The sequence below is a fragment of the Mesoplodon densirostris genome, chromosome X (assembly GCF_025265405.1).
Source record: "Mesoplodon densirostris isolate mMesDen1 chromosome X, mMesDen1 primary haplotype, whole genome shotgun sequence".
Taxonomy (NCBI): domain Eukaryota; kingdom Metazoa; phylum Chordata; class Mammalia; order Artiodactyla; family Ziphiidae; genus Mesoplodon; species Mesoplodon densirostris.
Genome location: NC_082681.1, coordinates 136,743,500 through 136,767,718, shown reverse-complemented (window position 1 = coordinate 136,767,718; position 24,219 = coordinate 136,743,500). Strand labels below are relative to the sequence as shown.

Sequence of the window (24,219 nt, the reverse complement as noted above, 5' to 3'; positions counted from 1 at the left end):
TTGAAAGTTTCATTCGAAGCATCAAGTGTCGGAACGTCTGAGGCATGGAAATATCATCCATACGGTCCAGTGGATGGGGGCCTGGGAGGCCAAGGGAGGGACACCTTGTTTGCAGGATACATAGACGGTTAAATAAGATGATATTGGAAGGTTTTTTTGCGGGGGGGTAAGTAGAGTTGCTTTACAATGTTGTGTTAGTTTCTGCTGTACAATGAAGTGCATCAGCTATACGTATACCTATATCCCCTCCCTCTTGGACCTTCCACCACCACCCCCCATCCCACCCACCTAGGTCATCACAGAGCATCGAGCTGAGCTCCCTGTGCTATACGGAAGGTTCCCACTGGCTATCTATTTTACACATGGTGATGTATTTATGTCAAACCTCATCTCCCAATTTTGGAAATATCCTGGCATAAAGTAGGAACTTTCCAAATGGAAGCCCCACATCTCCTGTCTTATTTCCCAATCTTTTTGAAAAGGAAACAAACACCCGTATTAGTTATCGTTGATTTGATTGAAGCAAGAAACAAATTAACTTGAGGGCTATCCGATAGCTATGACAGGGTATAATACCCAAGTAGCCCACCATGGGGGTGTTCCCCGCCCCGGCATCAAGCAGTTAGCTTAGGTGGACAGGAGTTGGGCGTAACCCTGTTCGTGGAAACCGAGGATGATATGCGAGGTCTGTCAGAACCCCCAGCATCACACTATGTCAACCCTACCATTACCGGGGTCGACATCCCTGGAAAAATGCTCTTCTTGCCCTCTTGGGAATCCTGGCTCAGGAAAGCTATCCCAAGGGGAGAATTCCTTATGCAATCCTGGTGCAAAGGAAAAATGGAAGTGGAGGGTCAGGCCAGATTGCTTCTGTTCCATTGATCAGTTTGGTCCGGTTCAAAGCACTGCACGTGAATGCCCAGAATGTGGGGCTGAGAAGAAAACACAGCCTTGCTGGGAGGTGCTTTGTATCTGCTTCGTAGCAAATATTTAATTGTATGGAAGTGAGATTCACATAACATCCAATGAAACACTGAAACTGGACAATTCAGGGACACTGAGCACATTCACAATATTGTGCAACCACCACCTCTATCTGGTTCCAGAACCTTCTCATCTCCCCAAAAGGAGACCTGTCCCCATGAGCAGTCACTGCTCCCAGCCCCTAGCAAACACTAAGCCACTTTGTGTCTCTTTGGATTTTACTATTGCGGATATTTTGCAGAAATGGACTCATATACGATGTAGCCTTTTGTGCCTGGATTCTTTCACTTAGGATGTTTCCAGTGTTCACCCACAATATACCATGTATCAATACTTCATTCCTTTTTCATGGCCAAATAATATTCCACCCCGGGGATGTAGGTTAACCCATTTTTAATGTCCCTTTACTTTCCTAAAACAAAATCACAGATACCTACAGACAAATGTAATAAGAGCCACATGATGTCCACATAACACAAATGACCATAAAGTGATACCCATTTGAACATATCAGTGCTTGGACCTCCCCCCCACCCTGGAGAGGGTGAAGCAGTAAGGGGATGTCCTCGTACATTGGATCCCCAAGAAGGTGCCAGTTGCCCCAGGCCTAGAGAACTGGTAACTCAAATGCCACGAGCTGCTGCCTGCCCTATGCTTTTCCCAAATGGTGAACATTCAAGCCAAGGATAATCTTCTCTCTATGAATGCAATGGTTGCTTGCCTGGAAGTTCAATCTCTTACATTGATGTATGAACAGCCATGAGTTCTAGGCTGGGGTTAATTATAAACAGGGTTTCCCCTATGTGAACGTCTGGCCAGATGTGAAGAAGTCACGTGAGGTGTGAGAACATCTGACACTGGGTACCCTGTCCTGTGCCTTGTAAGAAATCTAACACGCTGGCTTCCTCCTGCCAAATGCTAGTGCGAGGTCCACTCAGGGTGCCCCTCCCCACCTTTATCTGTACCCTGGAGAAAACGGCCACTATTTAGAAGCACCAGGATATCAGGAAAGCAGTCCAGATCATTAGGTCCACGTGATTTGCACCAAACCCACAACGGCGACGTGACTCATATAGGAAACATATTTGCAGCCCTAAAACACTTTTAGATCCATCCTCTTATTTGAGTCTTATCACCATAAAGGACCCATTGAACAGAATGGGACACTGGGATCCTGGAGGGTAAATTGTTTGACAAAATTATGCAGTTGGCAATAGACACTTCACACTGTTGCTGCAAATCAGAACATCATGTTGTCCACCTTAAACAGATACAATTTCTATTTGTCAGTGATACCTCAATAAAGCCAGAAAACTAAATATTCCTCCCTTAAAAAAGTGTTCCTCTCAGCTCCCATGCTGTTTTTTTCCTTTCCAGGACATTTTAACTGAAAATGTTTTATTGTATCCACACATCTGGTACCACGGTAGACCAGAAGTCCTGCAGGGTCTTTGAAGGACAAAACAAGTAGGTTCTGGGTGAATTAGAACAGACGTACTTTTTAATGCATTCCTGGACCCATGACAGTAAAATGATTATTTTTAATTCTATATACTTGGGGATTTTTAAATACCCATTGAAGCAACCCATGGGGTAAAGAGGAACCATGAAAATAAGGACTGAACTATGTATCTATGAGATACAGCCCAAGTGACAGACAAAAATGAGGACCCTGCGACCAGAGATATGAAAAGTAAAAAATAAAGGGCAGGCATCAACTCAGGAAGCTCAACATGACATCCCAGAATGAAGGCAAAGAATGAAGGGAAAAGAGGGAAGAAACAGATGTAGTCAATATCACCAGAAGTTCTAAGCTAGCAACGAACGCAAAGATCGCTAAAAGTTTGTGAATTTCAGAAAATGCTTCATTGAACAGAGCCCCAGAGACTGGAAAATTCTCAAGCTTTTTACTATGTACAGATGCTCCCCCATCACACATGTAGAAACTCAGGATGTCCATAAGTCTGGGATCGTGTTTGTGTTTTTGTGGCCGTCGGTAAACAAGCTACGGATTTAGATCCAACCCCTAGGATACTGGTACCCAGACGACAGAAAGCACAACTCCAACTCCTTCAAACAGAACGCATACCATCTTGCTGTCCACTCAGCAAACCCGGTTGTAGACAGGGCACATGTTAGGAGCATTATTTGATGGATGAAGAGTCGGAAACAGAGACCAAAAGGCTTAACGAGGGTGCTTAACAAATGCGAGACTTGACACTTCCCAAGGAAGAGCCCACATGGGAAATGGGCATCGTGCTACCTCCTGGACCCGTGGGCCACCTGAGAAGCTCCTCATCAGCCTCCCAACCTGTCCAGCCTTGGAGGGAGCCCAGTGCACCTTCTATGGTTGCATTTCCTAATACCGAAGATGAGAGGTATTTTCGATACAGACATCAAAATCCAGTGGGAGTCGAGACGGAGGAAACTTCAACTGGGTCATATCAGACACAGACCCGCCTTTGCAGAGCCCACTCTTTCCCAACAAAAGTGCCTCTTATCACATCTGGTACCATCCCCAGTTTCTAGGCATTAGGACCTGATATCTTTGAGTCCTAATCCCACCCTAGAGAGCAAGCTCCTTTAGGACAAGAGCTCTGTGTCCCTCAACTTTGAGCTCCATCCAGTGTTTGCTCAGAGCTTGGCTGGGTAACCCTACTCAACACATCATTGCCGAATGAATGAATGGATGGATGCATGCATGGATGGATGGATGGGTGGGTGGATGGATGGATGGATGGATGGATGCATGGATGGATGGATGGATGGATGGGTGGATGGATGGATGGGTGGGTGGGTGGATGGGTGGGTGGATGGATGGATGGATGAGGTGGTCGTTCCCACTGTCGAACAAAACTCATTGATGCTACATGGAGAGGACTGAGAAATACATGCACCACGGGTCCAGTTATTGAATCAAGACTTGCCCAGGGATGGAAGGTCATCCATCCCGGTGTGTATGCACAGAGCCCCCTTCCCGGGCTCCCCGAACGACAGCGACAGGTGTAAACCCAGGATCCCCAGTGCCCACCATGCCGTGGACATGGCCTTACTCACCCAATGGTCCACGAGACTTCTCCAGCTGCTGGGAAGTGTCTCTAAGGTCTGAGGAATGTTCCACAATCAGGTGTTGAGGGAACATGGTAACTTCTCCAGAACTGTGTCCTCTCTCTCCCCTGATGGACGAGTGACATAAGGCCGGTCATGCAAAGAGGAGGGGCCCTGTGAGGCCAGGGTCCTACACAGTCCAAATTGCTCTCAGAGCCTATCTTCGCCCAGGGACTGCAGCATCTTTCAGGGGCCAGCAAGCTTGTTCTCAAAGTGACAGAGGATGTCAGACTGGCCAGGACTCACCCTGCCTCCTCATCCTGAGTCTGTACTTGGGAAACAACTGTGTGATGCTGCTAAAAGTAGCTGGCCCTTGTGTACTATGACCTCGGGCCGTAAAGGGTTGTCTAGTGATGTGCAAATACTCCAAGGTTGGGATCTTCCTGGAAGTCAAGATCCTGCTTTACAGCACATCATCCTGGCTGTCCGGAAATATGAGACAAGGCATGTCTCCATCTCCGTTTTAACATACAAAGTAATTCTAGTTCTGAAACACATCAGTCAGGGCTGTAGGGCTTAGCAGAACATCTGAGCAGTTCTGGGAGGGGCTGGCGCCCAGGGCTGGAAGCTTCAATCTGCATTTGCCTGGCCCAGAGGGTCTCAAAACTTGCCTGAACAAGAGGATGGCTCGAGGAGGTCTAATAAATGCCGGTGCCCAGATGAACAAACTTGGGGATTCTCTTGATGGTGGAGCTGAGCATTAGTGGATTTCAGAGGCTCCCCAGTGTGCAGCCAAAACCCACTAGCCTTACTGGATCTTGGGGAGAGGTCTTCACCACCTATGCAAGGTAGGCTTGAGCACATCAGTGGCTGGATGGAGGGTGTGCTGCAGGTGGGGATGTCCTTATTGGGTGCAGACTTGCTCCTCTTTCTTGAGGTTGGAAGGAATGTGAGCAAAGATGGCTATTGCATTTGCAGTTCCAGGGCAAAATGAAAATGTGGGTCCTTGTTCACACTTCATTAAGAATTTCAAGATGGCGGTCATAGGGCATTAAGCCAATAGGCGTCCTTATGAGCCCAGGATCCTGTGCAGCAACATGGGTCACTCGCCCAGGAAAGCGGCCTTGGGTACATATAGAAGCTGTGACCTCCATGGTTTTCCAGGTCACCAGAAAAGGAATGGATGTTTCCTGAGTTTCCAAGTATCCAGTTCATGTACCATGAAGTGGATTCAGTATTTTCTACCAAAAAGATATGACCAGGTCCTAAACCCTGTTACCTGTGGATATGACTTTGTTGGCAAAAGGGCTGGCATATGTAACTAATGAAGGATCTTGAGATGAAGAGATCATTCTTGATTATCCAGATGGAAGTGAAGGGTCTGAGATGAGGTCCTCTTGGATGATGGTGGCCCTAAATCCAAGGACAGGGTCCTTATAAGAGACAGAAGAGAAGAGACACAGCCACAGAAGACACAGGCAGAGATGGGAGGGAGGCGGCCACAAGCCCAGGGACCCCTGGAGCCCCAAGAAGCTGGAAGAGGCAGGAAGGACCCTCCCCTGGGGCCTCTGGAGGGAGCACAGCCCTGGGACACCTTGACCTCAGACATCTGGTCTCCAGGACCTGGGGCTGGATGAATTTCTGCTCTTTTCAGACTCCCAGTTTGTGGTCTTGTGTTACAGCCTCCCAGGACACTCTTATACACCACATAATAGTGAGCTGTTTGAATAAGCAGGGTCTTCCACTCAGACCACGTGCCCCCACCTTCACACAGTGATCTGAGCCCCAGGCCACCAGGACCCACAAATCGCCTTGTGGGTTCACACCGTAATCATTACCTCTCCTGCAACTGCGATGAAGGCAGTCAGGAATCTCTGACCCTCTGGCAGCTGTCTTCCTTGTGCTGGTCCTTGGTCCCTGGGAGCCTCCTTGTCACCCTATGGTTCTCCCAGGAAGGGTGTCAGGATGTTCCTTATCCGAGCGGACATCCTGCAGAGTCTGTGCACCTGCAGAAGGGGCCCTGGTGTGTTCCTCTCAGGCCACCACATGAAAAGTCCCAGACGCTGGGGTCTCAGCTCTGCCAACCACAGCAGGATGCAGGCGAGGAGGTGAGGACCTCAAACGTACACGTCCTAGTCTCCTGTCCTTTTACACCAACGTCTCCTGGTTGCACGACACAGAATTCATAACATCTTGTTCATCTGTAAGGAAAACATGGTCTCCGGGGTTAGACACCCCTGAGGTTCCCACCTAAGTGCCAGCAGGAACTTGAAACTGGGTGAGACACCGAGTCTTTCTGAGGCTAAATGCCCACCCATACAACAGGACTTACAGTTCTCAAAGTGGCACACAGGGGTCAAAACCCTAGGTCAACAAAGTATGGGCCTCAGATAAATCTGACCTCCCCCCTTTTTTGTAAATAAAGGTTTATTAGGACACAGCCACACATGTTAGCATAGTGTGTGTAGATGCTTGTGTGTCATATGGAAGAGTTGAGTAGTTGTAATAGATCATAAACCCCTAAAATATGAAGATATTTATTAACTGATCCTATATATAAAAAGTTTGCTGACCCGGAAACCCTATCTATCTATCTATCTATCTATCTATCTAGTGTAGTGTGAACCCCACTCTGGAAGAGCTGCTGGCTGTTATTCCAACACATGAAAGTGCTGGGGGCTGACATCAGGTTTGGGGCCTCAGTGGGATTTTGTCAATTGAGGGAATGCATGGTTAGCTGACCAGTGGTCCCCGGTCTTGAAATTCAGGGTGCAGCCTGGCAGGAAACACACAGAGTCCTTTTGCTAGCATTCTAAATGGCTGATCTCTCCATGCTGGAATTTGAGAACCCAAGAACCATTCTCAGATAGAGGATTGAGCCTTCCTTGCCTGACTGGTGGGTGAAGCAGGACGGGCCCGGATGCCCAGGCAAAGGTCCACTAAGCTGCTAGAGATGTTCACATGTGTCAACAACTGTATGAGTTTCTTGTAACAAATTATCATCAAGGTGTTGGTATCTTAAAGCAACTGAAATTTATTCTCTCTCAGTCTGAAGATGCAGGGCTGAGCTCCCTGAAGAGGCTCCAGGGGAAGGTCCTTCCTGCCTCTTCCAGCTTCTGGGGGCTCCAGGCGTCCCTGGACTTGTGGCCGCATCCCTCCCATCTCTGACTCTGTGGTCACATGACCCCCTCCCTCTTCTGTAATCAGTTCTCCCTCTCCCTGTTTCCAATAAGCAACCTTGTGAGTACATTAGCCCTACCTGGATAAGCCAGGATGGTGTCCTCATCTTAAGACCTTAATGACATCTGCAATGATTCTTTTCCCAATAGGAACACATTTGCAGGTTTCAGGGGTTAGGATGTGGACATATCTCTTGAGGAGCCACCATTCAAGCCACTACAGAGGGAACTGGATGAAACCAGGATGGTCCCACCACTGACCTGTTTCCAAGGCATAGAGGGTGGCCGTCACGCTGCTGAAAGATGAGGCGTCTGCAGACCCTGGAAGGTCCATGATGAAACTAGTTCAGGAAGAGCCTGACAGACCGCGATGGGCACCCACATCCAGGGAAGCACTGGGCATTCGACATGATTATTATTATTATATTAGTATTGTGGTTTGAAGTATAATCCAAGCCCTGCACACATCTCCAGGAGAGAAACATGCCTGTGTTAACATACGATGAAATGAAGCAGCAGATACCAGAAGAGAGGCTTCACGTGACCATTGAAGGGTAAGTGGGCAGCAAAGCTGCCACTCTTTGACTAAAGCCCTAAAAAATGGTGGGGGAATGTGAAGACCTGCAAACCCTGTGCAGCTAAATCCCATGATTGGTTAAGTCCAGGCTCTGTCCCCTTCCCCGTCCTGCAGACCCCACGCTGACAGGTGTCCAGGCCCCATCCCCATCCTACAGACCCCTTGGTGACAGCTGTCCAGGCCCCATTTACAGACCCCATGGTGACAGGTGTCCAGACCCCATCCCCATCCTACAGATCCCTTGGTGACAGGTGTCCAGGCCCCATCCCCGTCCCACAGACCCCATGGTGACAGGTGTCCAGGCCCCATCCCTGTCCCACAGACCCCATGGTGACAGGTGTCCAGGCCCCATCCCTGTCCCACAGACCTCATGGTGACAGGTGTCCAGGCCCCATTCCCATCCTACAGACCCCACGGTGACAGGTGTCCAGGCCCCGTCCTCATCCCACGGACCCCACGGTGACAGGTGTCCAGAACCCATCCCCATCCTACAGACCCCTTGGTGACAGGTGTCGAGGCCCCATCCCAGTCCTACAGATGCCATGGTGACAGGTGTCCAGGCCCCATCCTCATCCCACAGACTCCACAGTGACAGGTGTCCAGGCCCCGTCCTACAGACCCCATGGTGACAGGTGTCCAGGCCCCATCCCTATCCTACAGATCCCTTGGTGACAGGTGTCCAGGCCCCATCCCCGTCCCACAGACCCCATGGTGACAGGTGTCCAGGCCCCGTTCCCGTCCTACAGACGCCTTGGTGACAGGTGTCCAGGCCCCATCCTAGTCCTACAGATGCCACGGTGACAGGTGTCCAGGCCCCATCCTCATCCCACAGACCCCATGGTGACAGGTGTCCAGGCCCTGTCCTACAGACCCCATGGTGACAGGTGTCCAGGCCCCATCCTACAGACCCCTTGGTGACAGGTGTCCAGGCCCCATCCCCGTCCTACAGATGCCAGGGTGACAGGTATCCTGGTCCCATCCTACAGATGCCATGGTGACAGGTGTCCTGGTCCCATCCTACAGATCTCCATGGTGACTGGTGTCCAGGCCCCATCCCCGTCCTACAGACCCCATGGTGACAGGTGTCCAGGCCCCCTTTCTTACCCCGTGTCCTACAGAATTCCCTACCCCTCTGTTGAGGGTCTTTCCATGAGTCACGGGGTGAGAGCCCTGATAGGTACCCTAACGGCTGCAGGAAACCCCTAGGACCTGGTCCCCCTAAAGATGGTAGGGCAGAGAGTTAGGGTGGTCACATGACCCTTGATCAACAGACTAAGGAAGGCTCACGTCTCTCCCTTTCCAGGACCCACAAATCAGAGCCGCATCTCTGGCACAAATTGCGTGTAAGAGAACAGGACACAGGACACCCTCAAAGCCACCAGCGCCCAACAGTCCCAGGCTCCCTTGAATGTGTTTGTTTCACCTGGATGTTTCTACCCCAGGGTCCTCGGCGCCTCCGTGCTAAGCAAGAACACCGCCTGCGTGGCTGGCAGGGTTTAATGACTCAGGGCACCCGGTACAACTGGACACATTGGGGATCACGAGATTCATGGCTGAGGACCAGCTGCTTAGGGTCGCACTCAACATTCCTCTTCTCCTCAAGTTCCGGCCCAGGGCAAGGAAGCCGACGGGGGACGCTGGGGAGACAGAACCCCAAGGGCGGGGGATGTGAACGATGCAGACATGTGGTCCAGCACAGACACACCTGCAAGCGCCTGGTCACGGTCTCCCCGGCGGGTGGCTAACCCGAGAAGACCTCCTGGGTCACATCAGTGATGCCCGTCAACCGGCAACTTCTGGCCCACAGCTGTCGCTGAAGCTCCAGGTCGTACGTGACCGTCAGAGACTTGGTCTCTTTCTCGTTGTAAAGATAGCAGCCGCCACGGCCTTCCAGTGCTGGGGTGACCGCCGCATAGATGGAGGTCCAGGCTCCCTCATCCGGGGTCTGCAGGGAGAAGAAAAGAAGAACAGGAGTCAGTTTTCAGAGCAGAGATACGGCGTCTCCACGCTCACAGACACTGTACGTGAGACACAGCACCTCCAACCTTCTTCCATCAACTCAGGCACAAAGCCGGGCCGGACAGGCTGGGGCAGCCCAGCCTCCATGGGTGCAGGAAGGTGCACCCACGTGGGTTGTATTTCCACATTGGGTTAATCCATTTCAATACATGCATATGAAGACCCCAATGTAAATACTCAGGTCTCCAACTCGTTTTTTAAAAATTTATTTTTATTGAAGTATAGCTGTTTACAATGTGGTGTTCATTTCTGCTGTATGGCCAATGCTTGATGAAAGTGAAATGCTTATTCATTGGCTCAAAGCAGATGATTGTTTGGCCTCTGTGTTGAACACACGACATTCAGCAATTTGAGATGGAAATGTCAAGACAGCAGAAAGGTTCTTGGTTTCCATGCAGTGAGGAGAGTTACAGTAGGAGAACTGTAAGTTCAAAAAAAAAAGCTTGAAAGGCTGAGAAGAGATTGAGAAAAGTGGACCAGTAAAAGGGAAGGAGGAAGGTTTGAACGCCAGACACCCTGTGTTTTGGGTTGGGAGCTGGTCGCTGGGCATGATCAGTGGATTAGAAGAAGACATGGGGTGGTGGGGTGTATATATATAACTGTGTGTGTGTGTGTGTGTGTGTGTGTGTGTGTGTGTGTGTGTGTGTGTGTGTGTGTGTGTGTGTGTGTGTGTGTGTGTGTGTGTGTGTGTGTGTGTGTGTGTGTTATGGAGTATTACTCAGCCATGAAAAAGAATGAAATAATGCCATTTGCAGCAACATGGATGGACCTAGAGATGATCATACTAAGTGAAGTCAGACAAAGACAAATACCCTATGACATCACTTATATGCAGAGTCTAAAAAATAATACAAATGAACTTATTTATGAAACACAAACAGATTCACAGACATAGAAAACAGAGCTACAGATACCAAAGGGGAAACAGGGGAAGGGATAAATTAGGAGTTTGGGACTAACAGACACACACTATTTTATGTAAAGGTCCTACTGTACAGCACAGGGAACTATAGTCAATATCTTGTAAGAACCTATAATGGAAAAGAATCAGAAAAAGAATATATATATATATATATATATATATAACTGAATCACTTTTCTGTACACCTGAAACATTGTAAATCAACTATAATTTTTAAAAAACTGCAAAAAAAAAAAAAAAAGAAGAACCAGTGGATTAAAAGAACCAGGCGGAGAAGTTCAAGGGATTAGACCTTGTGGGAAGTGAGGGGCTTTGGGGCTACGATTCAATATCCAGAAACCGACAGAATTCCCTCATCTTACTGTCATGACAATGACTTTTCAGGAGCTCATTGCATGTAACAAACTTTTGGAAATCCGCTCACGTCGCCTAATCCTGGTCCTTCTCATGTGCCTCTAAGAATGTACCATTGTAGGACCCTCAGGTACACACCCAGGCCAGGAAACAACCCCGCGCGGTCACACTTTCTAGATTCAGACGTGCTCAAAAGGGGTACCTCGGAAGTCGTGATGACTAATGTCCCCCGGCATGTATAATCGGGCTGGAGAAGGTTAAAAAGAGAAGTAAAGGGCAAAGCTTCCTTTACTCCATGGAGCCATCTGAGAGGCAGAGAAGCTGCGACTTTGAAGGTATTGTCTGGAAGACCAACACCTCCCCATCTGATCTCCCAAGAGGGCTGTGTACCCACCTGCCAGAAACACTGAACATGACAAAGATGGGAAATTGCTGAGGGTAGCCTGGTAAACTGTTCCTTTGATGTTACTGGGTCCCATACTCAAGGAAGCAAGATCCTGGGACCCTACGGTCAAGACATGAGTTGATGAGGACAATCTGAAACCTATGGGCATCTCCCAGGAGGAGCTTGAAGGTGTGCAAGAAAGTCTGCAGAGGGGAACACGCATTATTGGAAAGCCTGTGTTCTCTCATGTGTTGGGACGGGGTGGGAAGGGGGTGGCCACGGCGTCAGGAGGGGGTCAGGGGTCATGAAGGAACAGTGTGCCTCTTCAGGAAAAAACATTCATTTCATTGTAGCAACGAGCTCCTTTAGACAGGATTCTACTACTTTTTTATGGAGATAAAGTTATACAATGTTATATGTCAGTTATAAAGTATAAAACAGATTGATTTGACACGCAGTCTTATGAAGACTCCTAAGTGTTTTGGGGTTTTTTCCCCAAGTGTTGGTAGGGATTTTTTCCTCTTATTTTGGGTGCAGTTTCCAACTTTTAAAAACGCTTAGGTCACCTTTTCCACCAGCCCCAAGTCCTCATCCTTGTCAGTTCGTCAGTGTTGATCCAATGCTTTCTCACATCTGTTTGTCTGTATATGCAATTCTTTTCAGATGTATTCAACAAAAAAATCCTCCAAAAAAAAGGATTTACCCATTTTAAATAGAAGACACTGCCTGCACATCGCATGTGTCCTGAGTCTGTTTTCTGGGAATGGATGTTGGATTTACCTGTCTTCCTGGGCCAGTGGCTACGACCAGTGTTCTGTTTCCACCTCAACTGGACGTCCTGTGATTCGATTCTTGTGCTGTCCACCCAGAGTTGGCAAAGCCTCTGTGTGTTTATGGCCTCGGTTCTCCTTAAGTGCCCTCACCACATGTCTCTGGGGTCCTCCTGCACTCTGGACCCACTGACTATAGGTACTGGAGTGCCCAGGACCCCCGCAGGGTTGAGGATTTCCAAGAACGACTCACAGAATCCAAGACGGCATCTCCTTGTGATTCCACTTTTATGATAAAATCCAGATCAGGAACAGCCACATGAAGAGTGTGGGCCACAGGGTGAGAGCTGGGAGGGCCCCACACATATATTTTCCAGATGATTTTCCATTATAGGTTATTACAAGAAAGAGGAACCGGTTTTCCCTTTAGTGGTGTCTGAGATGTTCTTGTTCAGATGGATTTACACCTCCTGGGCAAACACATCCTTCAATCAGCTCCTGGGACGAGCTTGTTTCGTAAGTCAGCCGTTCTTCAGGCTGAGGATTCAGGGGTCCATGCCCAGAAACCCCCCACGTTTCACCCCCAGAGTGAGTCACCTCCATCAGAAAGACCTGCTTTGTTGCAGCCGCAGGCTCCCCCGCTCCTGAGATTTCCCTAGGATGTGTCCAGCCCTCTCTTTAGAGGCTGCTTCTTTTGGGTCCTCCAGTGGGCCTTATCTGGGGTCCACTTCCCCCACAGGTTGAAAGTCCTCTTGTCTGGGTAACAGTGCTTGTGATCAGCATGTCCAACTAAAACACAAGGATGGCAGTTTTAGACGATACTGCCTGTGGTGCGCTGGACATGAGCTTGGGATGCCCAAAGGACACAGCACTGTGCCCAAAATTCAGCTACTGTCAGGAGACGGGATTGCAGTGGAATTCTGTTGATGATCGTGTTTCTGAAGGAAAGGGACTTCGAAGCACAGACATATACCCCCATGCACACACAGTCACATGCACTCACACATATACACCCATCCACACACACACAGTCACATGCACTCACACATATACACCCCCACACACATTCACATGCACACACATATACCCCCCTGCACACACAGTCACATGCACGCACACATATACACCCCCCCACACATTCACATGCACACACATATACCCCCATGCACACACACACATTTACACACACACACATACCCCCATGCACAGTCACATGCACTCACACATATACACCCATACACACACACACAGTCACATGCACTCACACATATACACCCATACACACACAGTCACATGCACTCACACATATACACCCCCCCACACACATTCACATGCACACACATATACCCCCATGCACACAGTCACACGCACACACATATACACCCATCCACACACACAGTCACATGCACATACACATATACACCCATCCATACACACACAGTCACATGCACACACATATACCCCCATGCAGTCACATGCACACATATACACCCATCCACAGTCACATGCACACATTCACATGCACACATTCACATGCACACACACATATACACACACATTCACAGGCACACACATGCATTTACATGCACATATTCACATGCACACATACATACCCTCATGCACACATTCACACACACATGCATTCACATGCACACATATATACACCCATGCACACAAATACATTTACATACACACACATACATTCACACTTACATGCATATATTCACACGTACACACACTCACCCAGGGTAGCCCTGCCCAGCCAGGGAGTTCTCTGACATAGAAAAGGACAGGGGGAAAAAAAAGAGCTGTTCTTCTTGCTCATGCATCTCATGGGAGAATTAATCTCATCCACTTATCCCACTTAAACACATGATAGATGTTAGGCTAAAAACAGCCACCCATGAGCCATTTGCAGAACATTTCCAAGCCCTGGGCAGATGATAAAGATAGAGGAAATGAGATTTCATCTGTACTTTTTAATTCCTAAATGTTTTGACAGCTCACGAAATGGACGGTTTCATGCACTTCTTCTTCCTGACATCCGATGTCACTGTCCTAACCCTCACCCATCAGGGTGATGACACATCATGCCTGAGTGAAAGGCAGAAAGTCTGGTAGATGCTGAGATGCACACGTGTGTGTATAAGCAAGCACACACATACACTCGGTCACATGCACAACACACACGCTCACCCACGCCCAACTTTAACTTTGGGACATTTAGCTACATCCTCTGGAGGAGGGAGTGGCACCAAAGAACTGCAGGTCCCAGGACCAGGGTTCAATTTCTGCATCACCTCTCGTGACCCAGGAGACCTTGCTGGAGCCACCCACTCTCCGTTAGCCTCAGCTTCCTCACCCGGATGCCAGGTGTTTGTGTGGGTGTCTGGCCCCCAATGCTCAGGTTCTGCCACATGGACCTGAGACCAGAAACGTCCATGGCGGGTGGGAGATACTTCTTAAACAGGTGTCCAGTGAATGCATACGTCCTGCTATGAACGGAAAGTGCATGACCCCCGAGTTCATACACTGAAGCTCTGATCCCCGACGGGGTGCTATTAGGAGATGGAGCCTTTGGGAGGGGATTAAGGTTAGATGAGTTCATGAGGGTGGGGCCCCCAGGATGGGATTAGTGTCCTTAAAAGGGAGGAAGATGCCCCAGAGCTCCCTCTCCACCACGTGAGGACAGAGCAAGAAGGCGGCATTTGTAAGCCAGGAAGACAGCCTCGCCAGGGACTAATCTACCCACGCCACAATCTCAGACTCCCAGCCTCCAGAACCTGGAGAAACAAATGACTGTTGCTTAAGCTGCCCAGTCTCCAGTGTTCTACTGGGGCAGCCTGAGCCGATGACTACATGTCCCAACTCTATATTTAAACGAGGATGTCTTCAGGTTATCCAAAAAGCATGAAGAGGAAATAACCAGCACACCTTTCCCCAAATCCTTTTGAACTAGAACCCAACAGACAAAAGTGGTCATGGTACTGGTCCAAGCAGCTTCGGTGGGAACAGCAGAAACTCCTGCAGCACCTACCTGTGCCAGGCGCTGCCCTGAACACCACGAGGGAATCCTTCTGAAGCATCCCACCCCCATTCCTGATGATGCCTTCAAAACACGTCTCAGAAACAAACATCCACGTGGCACCCAGGCCGTGCTGGATATTGGAAAACACTTCGTAAATGCTGGCACATTTAATCTGTATTCCAACACCACGGCGTGCACACAAATACAGACTCTAATTTACAGAGGAGGATATGCAGGGATTTTTTTAACATATTAAAAATGATTCAGTTTTATAAATGAACACATATTAAATTCACAGTTCATCGTCTAAATAATGTGTTTCAAAAATCCTCTGTAGGATCCCTGATCAAAATAAAGATGACAAGCATTCAAGAAACATCCTTGTTCTTCTGATACAGTGATCTGAGGACGGTGCCTCCTACAATTTTTAAAATGAAGGCTGCACCTCCCAGGTACACCTGCTGCAGCTCCCAGTACAACTGGATTATCTGTCCCTGTTCACTTGTCATTGATAGGAGCTCTTCCAAGCATGATGAAGTGTGTTTCCTGGGTGCCATGTGCTGGGGAATGAGAGTCGGATTCTGAATAGACAACAAGATGCTCTAAACAGTGGTCCCTCTGGGATAAATAACATCTCCCATTTTACCTGCAGCTTAAAAAAAAAAAAAACTAAGATCCTCTTGGAGACTTGTAAGAAAGCAGAGATGTCTCAAATGCGAAGCCAAACCCTGGTAGGAAACATGGTGGCTTTTATCAGAGGCTTCGGAATCCCTGAAGGACAGACGCACGCTGGGGGCCCGGGGCGCAGGGCTGGGGAGAGCACCGTGTATTAACAGCTAAAGTTTTTGTCTGCATGAAGCCAAGAAAGCCAAGAAAGATCATTTAGATAAGAGCCCCCGTGCCCCTGGAGCAGATGACCAGCAGAGGAGGTGGGTCGAGGCTGGGTACAAGCACACAAAAACTAAATAAATAAAATAAAGTGAAGGAAAGAGAGCAGAGGGTGGGGTTTACACTGTGCATAACAGAGCCACGAGCTGTGTGCGGTGAGAGGGGAACACGGATGCCTTATAACTACATAATTATACAGGGCTTTACAGTGTTGCAAATGCTTTCCCATGTATTATGTCAGCAATGCTCACAACAGTCTTAGGAGATGGTATTATCCAAATTACGAAAATGAGGGGCAGAGAGGTGGGAGGGGAGGTGCTGCACGGAATGGCCAGGTCTTGCTTCTTCCAGAGACTCCAACCCTCCCCATCTTCCTCATCAGTCATGATGGGTGCGTCACCCACACCCACGGCCATGGCCTCGTGGGTCACCTCCCTTCCTGCCTGCATGTTTGCAACCACAAAATTCTATTTGCACCTCTGAGCTGCAGACAGACGCTCATGGCAGCCCAGCTGGCATCCAGAGGTAGAGACCCTACGTACACACCTCAGGGTCAATCATCCTTCCATCCCCACCTGCCAGTTCCCCCGTTTCCTGGACAGCCACCACCATGCACCCCGATTTCCCTGAGTCAGAAACCCCAAATGACCCGAGTCTTTCTTGGTTCACTTTCCACGGGCAACCAGTCAAGACTGCGTGATTTGGTCTCTAGAATCATTTTCAAAACGAACTCCTGCCCCTCTGCACTGGCCTCTAACCAGACCCCAGGTCCATCCCACCATGCCCTCCAGTCCACGGGATGTTCTGTAGACTGGATGCATCTGATCCTACGTCACTGTTTTCTGGGGTTTTTTTTGAAGTACAGCTGATTTACAATGTTGTGCTAATTTCTGCTGCACAGCAAAGTGACTCAGTTGTACACATATAGACACTTTCTCTTTTCATATTCTTTTCCATGATGGTTTATCACAGGATACAGAATAGAGTTCCCTGTGCTCTATGGTAGGACCTTGTTGTTTATCCATTCTCTATATAATAGTTTGCATCGGCTCACCCCAAACTCCCATTCCATCCCTCCCCCCTCCCCTCCCCCTTGGCAACCACAACTCTGTTCTCTATGTCTGTGAGTCTGTTTCTGTTTTGTAGATAAGTTCATTTGTGTCATATTTTAGATTCCACATATAAGTGAGATCAGATGGTATTTGTCTTTCTCTGTGTGGCTTACTTCACTTAGTATGATCATCTCTAGGTCCATCCATGTTGCTGCAAGTGACATTATTTTGTTCTTTTTTATGGCTGAGTAATATTCCATTGTATATATGTACCACATCTTCTTTGTCCACTCATCTGTTGATGGACATTTAGGTTGTTTCCATGTCTTGGCTATTGTAAATAGTGCTGCTGTGAACACTGGGGTGCATGTATCTTTTTGAATTAGAGTTTTGTCTGGATATATGCCCAGGAGTTGGATTGCTGGAACACATGGTAGCTCTGTTTTTAGTTTTCTGAGGAATTTCCACACTGTTCTCCATAGTGGCTGCACCAACTTAACATTCCCACCAACAGGGTAGGAGGGTTCCCTTTTATCCACGTCCTCTTCAGCATTTGTTACTTGTAGACTTTTTGATGATGGCCATTCTGACCGGTGTGAGGTGATATCTCACTGTAATTTCGATTTGCATTTCTCTAATGATTAGTGATGTTGAGCATCTTTTCGTGTGCCTACTTGCCACCTGTAATAACATCACTATTGACATCCATTATCGGGCGTCCTGGGAGGAGGTCCAGACCCAATGTCTAAGACACTCATTGGGGCTGGGACCAGTTGTCCTGGGGAGAATGGAGATGGGGGTAGCTCACACCATTTGTGGCGATCTGGGGTTCTGATGAGGGACCCAGCAGACAAGGGAGAAATGACAGTATGGCCACCCTCATCTTGAGCTATTTCTGCATCACCGATGGTCCCAGCCTGGTTCAGGCTCCTTGGACCTTAGCCCAGCATTCAACCCCCTCCAAGGGCTGCACCTTTTGTGTCCTGCGTCCACTGCAAGGGCAGATCACTGACACTGTCCTCCTCCTTTCAGCACTCATGAAAATTGCTGAGAAAGCAGAAGTACCCATTGCATGGTACGATGTTGGGACATAACTCCCAATGCCATATTAACTGTCTTCACAGCTCTGTGCAGGGAGATGTCACCAGTCTGAAGGACATCACGCCTTGACTAACTCCCTGCTCCATGCCTCCTAGGGAATCCCATCTGAGATGATTGGATCTTTTTTTTTTTCTTAAGGTGTACAGAAAATGGAAGATGTTATTTATCCCAGAGGGAGCACTGTTTAGAGCACCTCGTTGTCTATTCAGAATCCGATATTCATTTCCCAGCACACGGCACCCAGGAAACACACTCCATCATGCTTGGTATGTGACATGCACCAACCTCAGATCACGGTATTGGAAGGACAAGGATGTTTCTTGAATGCTTGTCATCTTTGCTTTGATCAAGGATCCTACAGTGTATTTTTGAAAGGCTTTATTTAGACTATGCTATAAACTGTGAGTTTTAATATATGTTCATTCATAAAACCGAATCGTTTCTAATGTTAAAAAAAATCCCTCCATGTCCCCCTCGGTAAACTGGGGGCAGTATTCGTGCCCACCCCATGGTCTTGGAATACAGATTAAATACGCCAGCGTTTACAAAGTGCTGTGCAATATCCAGCATGTCGTGGGTATCATCTGGGTGTTTCTAAGATGTGGGTCAAAGGCATCATCAGGATAGGAGGGGCTGATGCTTCAAGAAGGATTCCCTCGTGGTGTCTGGGGCAGCGCCCGGCACAGGCAGGTGATGCAGGCACCCACCTGAGAGGTGAGTCTTATCAACCAGAAAGGCAGGATCTGAAGCCAATGAGCTTAAAAAGCCACAAGATGATGGTCTGGACACTTGAGATCCAAGGAGAGTGTATGAGTTTCCTCTGGGGGCTCTTGTAAAACATCACAAAATTGGTGGCTCAAAACAGCACAAAGGTATCATCTTCTTCAAATTCTAAGAGGTCAGAAACATACAGTGAATCTGGGCGAAAATCCAGGTGTGCGCAGCACTGTATTCCTTCTGGAGGTGTCATGGGGAGAGTCTGTTTCCTTGCCTCTTTCAGCTCTGAGAGGCCACTGCATCCCCTGGCCCGTGGTCCTGTGTTCCACCTTCAAAGCCAGGAATCCATGACCTCTGCTTCTGCTGTCACTTCTCCCTCTCTGACCCTCAGCCCCCCAACCTCTCTTACGAGGACCCCTGTGATGACGTTGGGCTTCCCCTGGGTCATCCAGCCTCTCCGACAAGAGGCTGACCTCCAAGGAGCCTGGAGTCATGGATGGTGGGTCCCTACGACATGATGGAATGTCAACTGGGGGTGTCACATGTCTTAAGCTGCTGGGACAGCGTGCTTGCATTTGGATGCTCGGCCCCCGACAACGGAGCAGCTCAGGACTCAGAGGTGAGAGAAAAGGCTCCCTGGACGTGTGTCCTTGAGGTGCTTAATTAGGCCTCTCAGCCACTGAGCGCAGCCATCCGAGAACCGGACTTTCTGATCTCCTGTCTTCACTGGACAGATTTAGATGCATGGTGAAGGGAACCGACCACGGGCAGCCATGTATGTTATTCTGACAAGGGCACATTCCACAGGGGAGACCTGATAAAGGGAATTTCAAAGGGCTTATTGGACAGGAGCCCCGACCAGGGGACCAGACACAGTCAGCATTGAAAATCATGCTTTTTCGTGGTACACGTTGATCTTGAGGGAGTCGGGGGAGGGAGCCAGGATGACACCCCCAAATGCAAGGGCCCAACGGCCTGGGAGATGCAGGTTTTCTGTATCGGAGCTGGATTTGTTTTATGAAGCTACTCACTGTTTCCTAGATGCCTGAAGGGCACGCACGCCCTCTGAAGACCTTCCCTGACCCTACGGCACAGACATACGGAACGGTCTTGATTTGCCTGTAGAAAGAACCAATGAAGCCTCATATCTTTATAGATGTATCAACCTGCTGGGTTTTTTCAAGGTACTAACTGGTTTACACAGGGGACCGGCTCTGAATTTGGAATCAAGTCCACGGCTTTTGATAAGGTGTAGAATAGAGGTTTCGGAGTGATATAAAAGAATGCCATTAAATGACATAAAGGGACATAAAGACACATAAATCCTCAAGACTCCCCCCCCCGGCCCCCCAGGGACTGAGGGCACATCCTTGCAGACTTCACACAATGCATGCACACACATGTACGTATAACGAAATAATATGTATAATGATGACATACAATCATCATTATAAAGGTGACATCAGAGCCTGCCATCGTCCTACAGCATTTTTTCTCTTTACAACTCACATCACTTTTGCTTTATTGCCATGGTAACAAATAGGCTTCCACTATGTAATTCTACAGTTTCCATAATTTCCTCTCATATATAAAAGCACCATTACTCAGTGCCCTGTGGTTGCACATTTTAAATCCAAATGTGCATGTGATGATCAAAAGATTTTTAAAAAATGATACGTAGGTGAAAGTTTCACCTCAATGTTGGACCACAAAGAAAGAACAACACATACTCTCTCGAGATGTAGAGGGATTCCTGGAGGAATAGGGAGTATATCTAAGTGTGGATGTTTTGCTAGCGAAAGAACTTAAAATTTGAAAAATTTTAAAATCCTTTGCTTGAGAATTGAGAGACTAAAAGGTGAGCTGATGAAAAAGCAAACTGAAAAGTGTTAATGAAGGTCTAAAAGGAGTCAGGGGAGTAACTGATTTCATTCAACTGGAATTAGAAAGTAGACGATGTCAGTGATGGAACTGGTAAAAGCACATTAGTAAAAACACATTAATTTAAACTTGAAACAGATATGAGAATGCTGCCAGAACTAACCACAGAAGAGGAAGAAACCCTCAACCAAGCAATAAGCATTGAAGGCATTTTGAAAGCTGACTTAGAGTTCCTTTTCTGAAAATTCCCAAACCCTAAGAGTTTTCAAAGGGAATCGTTCCACTTTTCAAAAGCTTCTCATGACAATTAGACTATTCTGAAGCAAAAGGGTAGGAAATAGAAAAGCTTCTTAATTCTCTCTTTTCTTTCTTCCTTTTTTTTTTTTAACAAATCATCAAAACTTTACCATCCACCCTTGTCAAAAAACAGAAAGGGGATCTCCAGCTCTGGGATAAATATCAATAAGCAAGTGCTCAATGAAGTCGTTGGGGAATAGAATCCCACAGGGTATTACAGAATAAGGCTCCACGACGGTCAGAATCATTCTAGAAATAAAGACCACCCCTTCTAGGGAATGTACTGATCCACACTACCCAAATAAGGGAGCAAAAGGAAACTAAAATGCAGTCATCTCTCTAGGTCAGAGCCAGCCAACTTTGTCTGCAAACGGCCAGATAAGAAATACTTTTGACTTCTGTGGGCTTTTCGGTCTCTGCTGTAACTACTCAACTCTGCCTTTGTAACATGAAAGTAGCCATGTGTGCCAATAAAACTTTATTCTCAAAACCATGCAGCCAACCCATAGTTGCCTAACCCTGTGCCCCATAGGTCAGGTTTTTATAAAATTAATCTGATACTTTATTTTTTTAAAAGTAAGATAGGAGGACTTCCCTGGTGGTGCAGTGGTTAAGAATCTGCCTGCCAATGCAGGGGACATGGGTTCGAGCCCTGGTCCAGGAAGATCCCACATGCCGCGGAGCAACTGAGCCCACGAGCCACAACTACTGAGCCTGCGCGCCACAACTACTGAAGCCTGCGTGCCTAGAGCCCGAGCTCCGCAACAAGAGAAACCACCACAATGAGAAGCCCGCGCACCATAAAGAAGATTAGCCCCCGCTTGCCGCAACTAGAGAAAGCCCGCACACAGCAACAAAGACCCAACGCAGCCAAAAATAAATATATAAATTTCTAAGAAAAAAAAGTAAGATAGGAATGATATACAACATAGCATACAATAAAGTATAATATACAAATGATAATAGGTATAAGTATTCTTCAGAGAGAAACATTAGATGTTTTCCCTTCAAAATAACAAATTAGCTAGCAGGACAAATTATACATGAGCTACTATTTAATTGCCTAGAGAGCAGATGGGGACATTTTCAAAAGCAGCACACAAAGGAGACAGTCTGATCCATATATGCAGATTAAATAAGCATATGGCTAGAAAAAAAATGAGACTGAAAATCTATTAGAAAGTAGATGTCAGTGATGGAACTGGTAAAATCACGTTTTTGTCTATTCTTTTTTTGTTGTTTTTAAAAAATGAAATAGACATTTATTTTCTTTAACATTGTCTTCCTATATTTTGAAATTATATTTCCATGTTCCCACACAGAATGAATCATAAAGCCGTCACCACAGGCTGTACAGGCTCAGAGTATACTGACCATTGTTATCAGTGAGGCCGTTATAATGTGATTCTTCTGATAATGTGACAGAAATTTTGGAATCTCAATATTTCCTTTTTTAAATAAATTTATTCATTCATTCATTCATTTATTTTTGGCTGCGTTGGGTCTTTGTTGCTGCATGCGGGCTTTCTCTAGTTGCGGCAAGCGGGGGCTAATCTTCTTTATGGTGCGCGGGCTTCTCATTGCGGTGGCTTCTCTTGTTGTGGAGCACGGGCTCTAGGCGCACAGGCTTCAGTAGTTGTGGCACACGGGCTCAGTAGTTGTGGCTCGCGGGCTCTAGAGCACAGGCTCAGTAGTTGTGGCGCACGGGCTTAGTTGCTCCGCGGCATGTGGGATCTTCCCGGACCAGGGCTCGAACCCGTGTCCCCTACATTGCCAGGCAGATTCTGAACCCCTGCACCACCAGGGAAGCCCAGTATTTCTTAATATATGAAAATTACTTGGGAAGGAATCATGTCCCTTGAATAAATAATCTTCCATATAACTATGTGCATCTAGGAAGTTATAAATCAATGTGCATTCCACAAACGATATATGCCACATACTCCATATATATGTATGCATGTATATGTACGTGTGTGCAGATATACACACAGATATACATGTATCTATTTTTTTGTTTCTCCATTTTCTAAATATTTTCTCCTATGTTCTAATATCTTTGGTTATAACCATACAATATTACTTTTTTGTATGTTCTTGAAGCAGAAAATATAAAGGAAAAAGTATCGGCAACATACATAACTGATACAAATCAGCAGCCAGAATAAAGAACAGAGATGAATCCAAGACAGAAAGGCTAAACACCCCCTAGAAAAATGGGGAAAAGGCATTTCCCAGAAGCCAGCATCCAGAGGCCAAATAATCCCACGGAGACTGTTCAACCACAAGGGTATTTCGGAAAATGCAAATGCAAATTAAAACACAGCCAATGCCATTTCCTGCTCCAGGACTGAGGAGCTTGGCACTTGACCCAAGTTGGCAAAGACTGAAAAGTCCGACACTTAACACATATGATGAAGATGTTAACCACTGGGAATTCTCAGTACCTGGATTGTGCACTGGGAAAACCAAATGGAATTCCCAGGAAACGTGAACATGTGAGAACCTTCTAGCCTTAAAGTGTCACTGCCTGTGATATTCCCTAGAGAAAGTGAGACGTGGCGATCCATGGAGGACCCATCACGGCAAAGCTGCGGTAACAGGAAAGAACCAGAAAGAACCCAAGTGTCCTTGACCCTGAGAATGAATCTGAACCATGATGTATGTGCAGGTGGACGACGTCACAGGGATGGAAATCAATAATCTACTTCTACATGCATCAACATGGGCAGATCTCCAACATTGAATACTAAGTGCTTTGGGGTAAACTGTGACCCCTCAAAAGACATGTTGTAGCCCTAGTCCCTGAACAGGACTGTATTTGGAAATAGGGTCTTTGCAGCCATGAAGGGTCTGAGATGTGGTCCTCCTGGAGGAGGGTGGTCCTACATCCAATGACAGGGTCCTTCTAAGACACAGAAGAGGAGAGATACAGACACAGAGGAGAAGCCACGTGAAGACAGAGGCAGAGACGGGAGGGATGTGGCCACAAGCCCAGGGACGCCTGGAGCCCCCAG

General features: G+C 47.5%; 1 protein-coding gene and 1 long non-coding RNA gene across 2 annotated transcripts in view; both read right to left on the bottom strand.

The window, feature by feature from the left end:
• Positions 1-4,600: 4,600 nt before the first annotated feature.
• On the bottom strand, positions 4,601-7,573 carry LOC132482656 (uncharacterized). Its single transcript, XR_009530932.1, has 3 exons — positions 7,473-7,573; positions 5,871-6,233; positions 4,601-5,445 (listed from the first exon to the last, which is right to left on the bottom strand). It is a non-coding gene; the product is annotated as an uncharacterized LOC132482656 (long non-coding RNA).
• A 1,697-nt stretch (positions 7,574-9,270) lies between these two features.
• The window catches only part of DHRSX (dehydrogenase/reductase X-linked), a 195,733-nt gene continuing 180,784 nt past the window's right edge, over positions 9,271-24,219 (bottom strand). Inside the window, exon 7 of the mRNA XM_060087629.1 lies at positions 9,271-9,733. Within this exon, the coding sequence (XP_059943612.1) occupies positions 9,530-9,733 (204 nt within the window). The 3' untranslated portion in view covers positions 9,271-9,529. The remainder of the gene's footprint in view (positions 9,734-24,219) is intronic.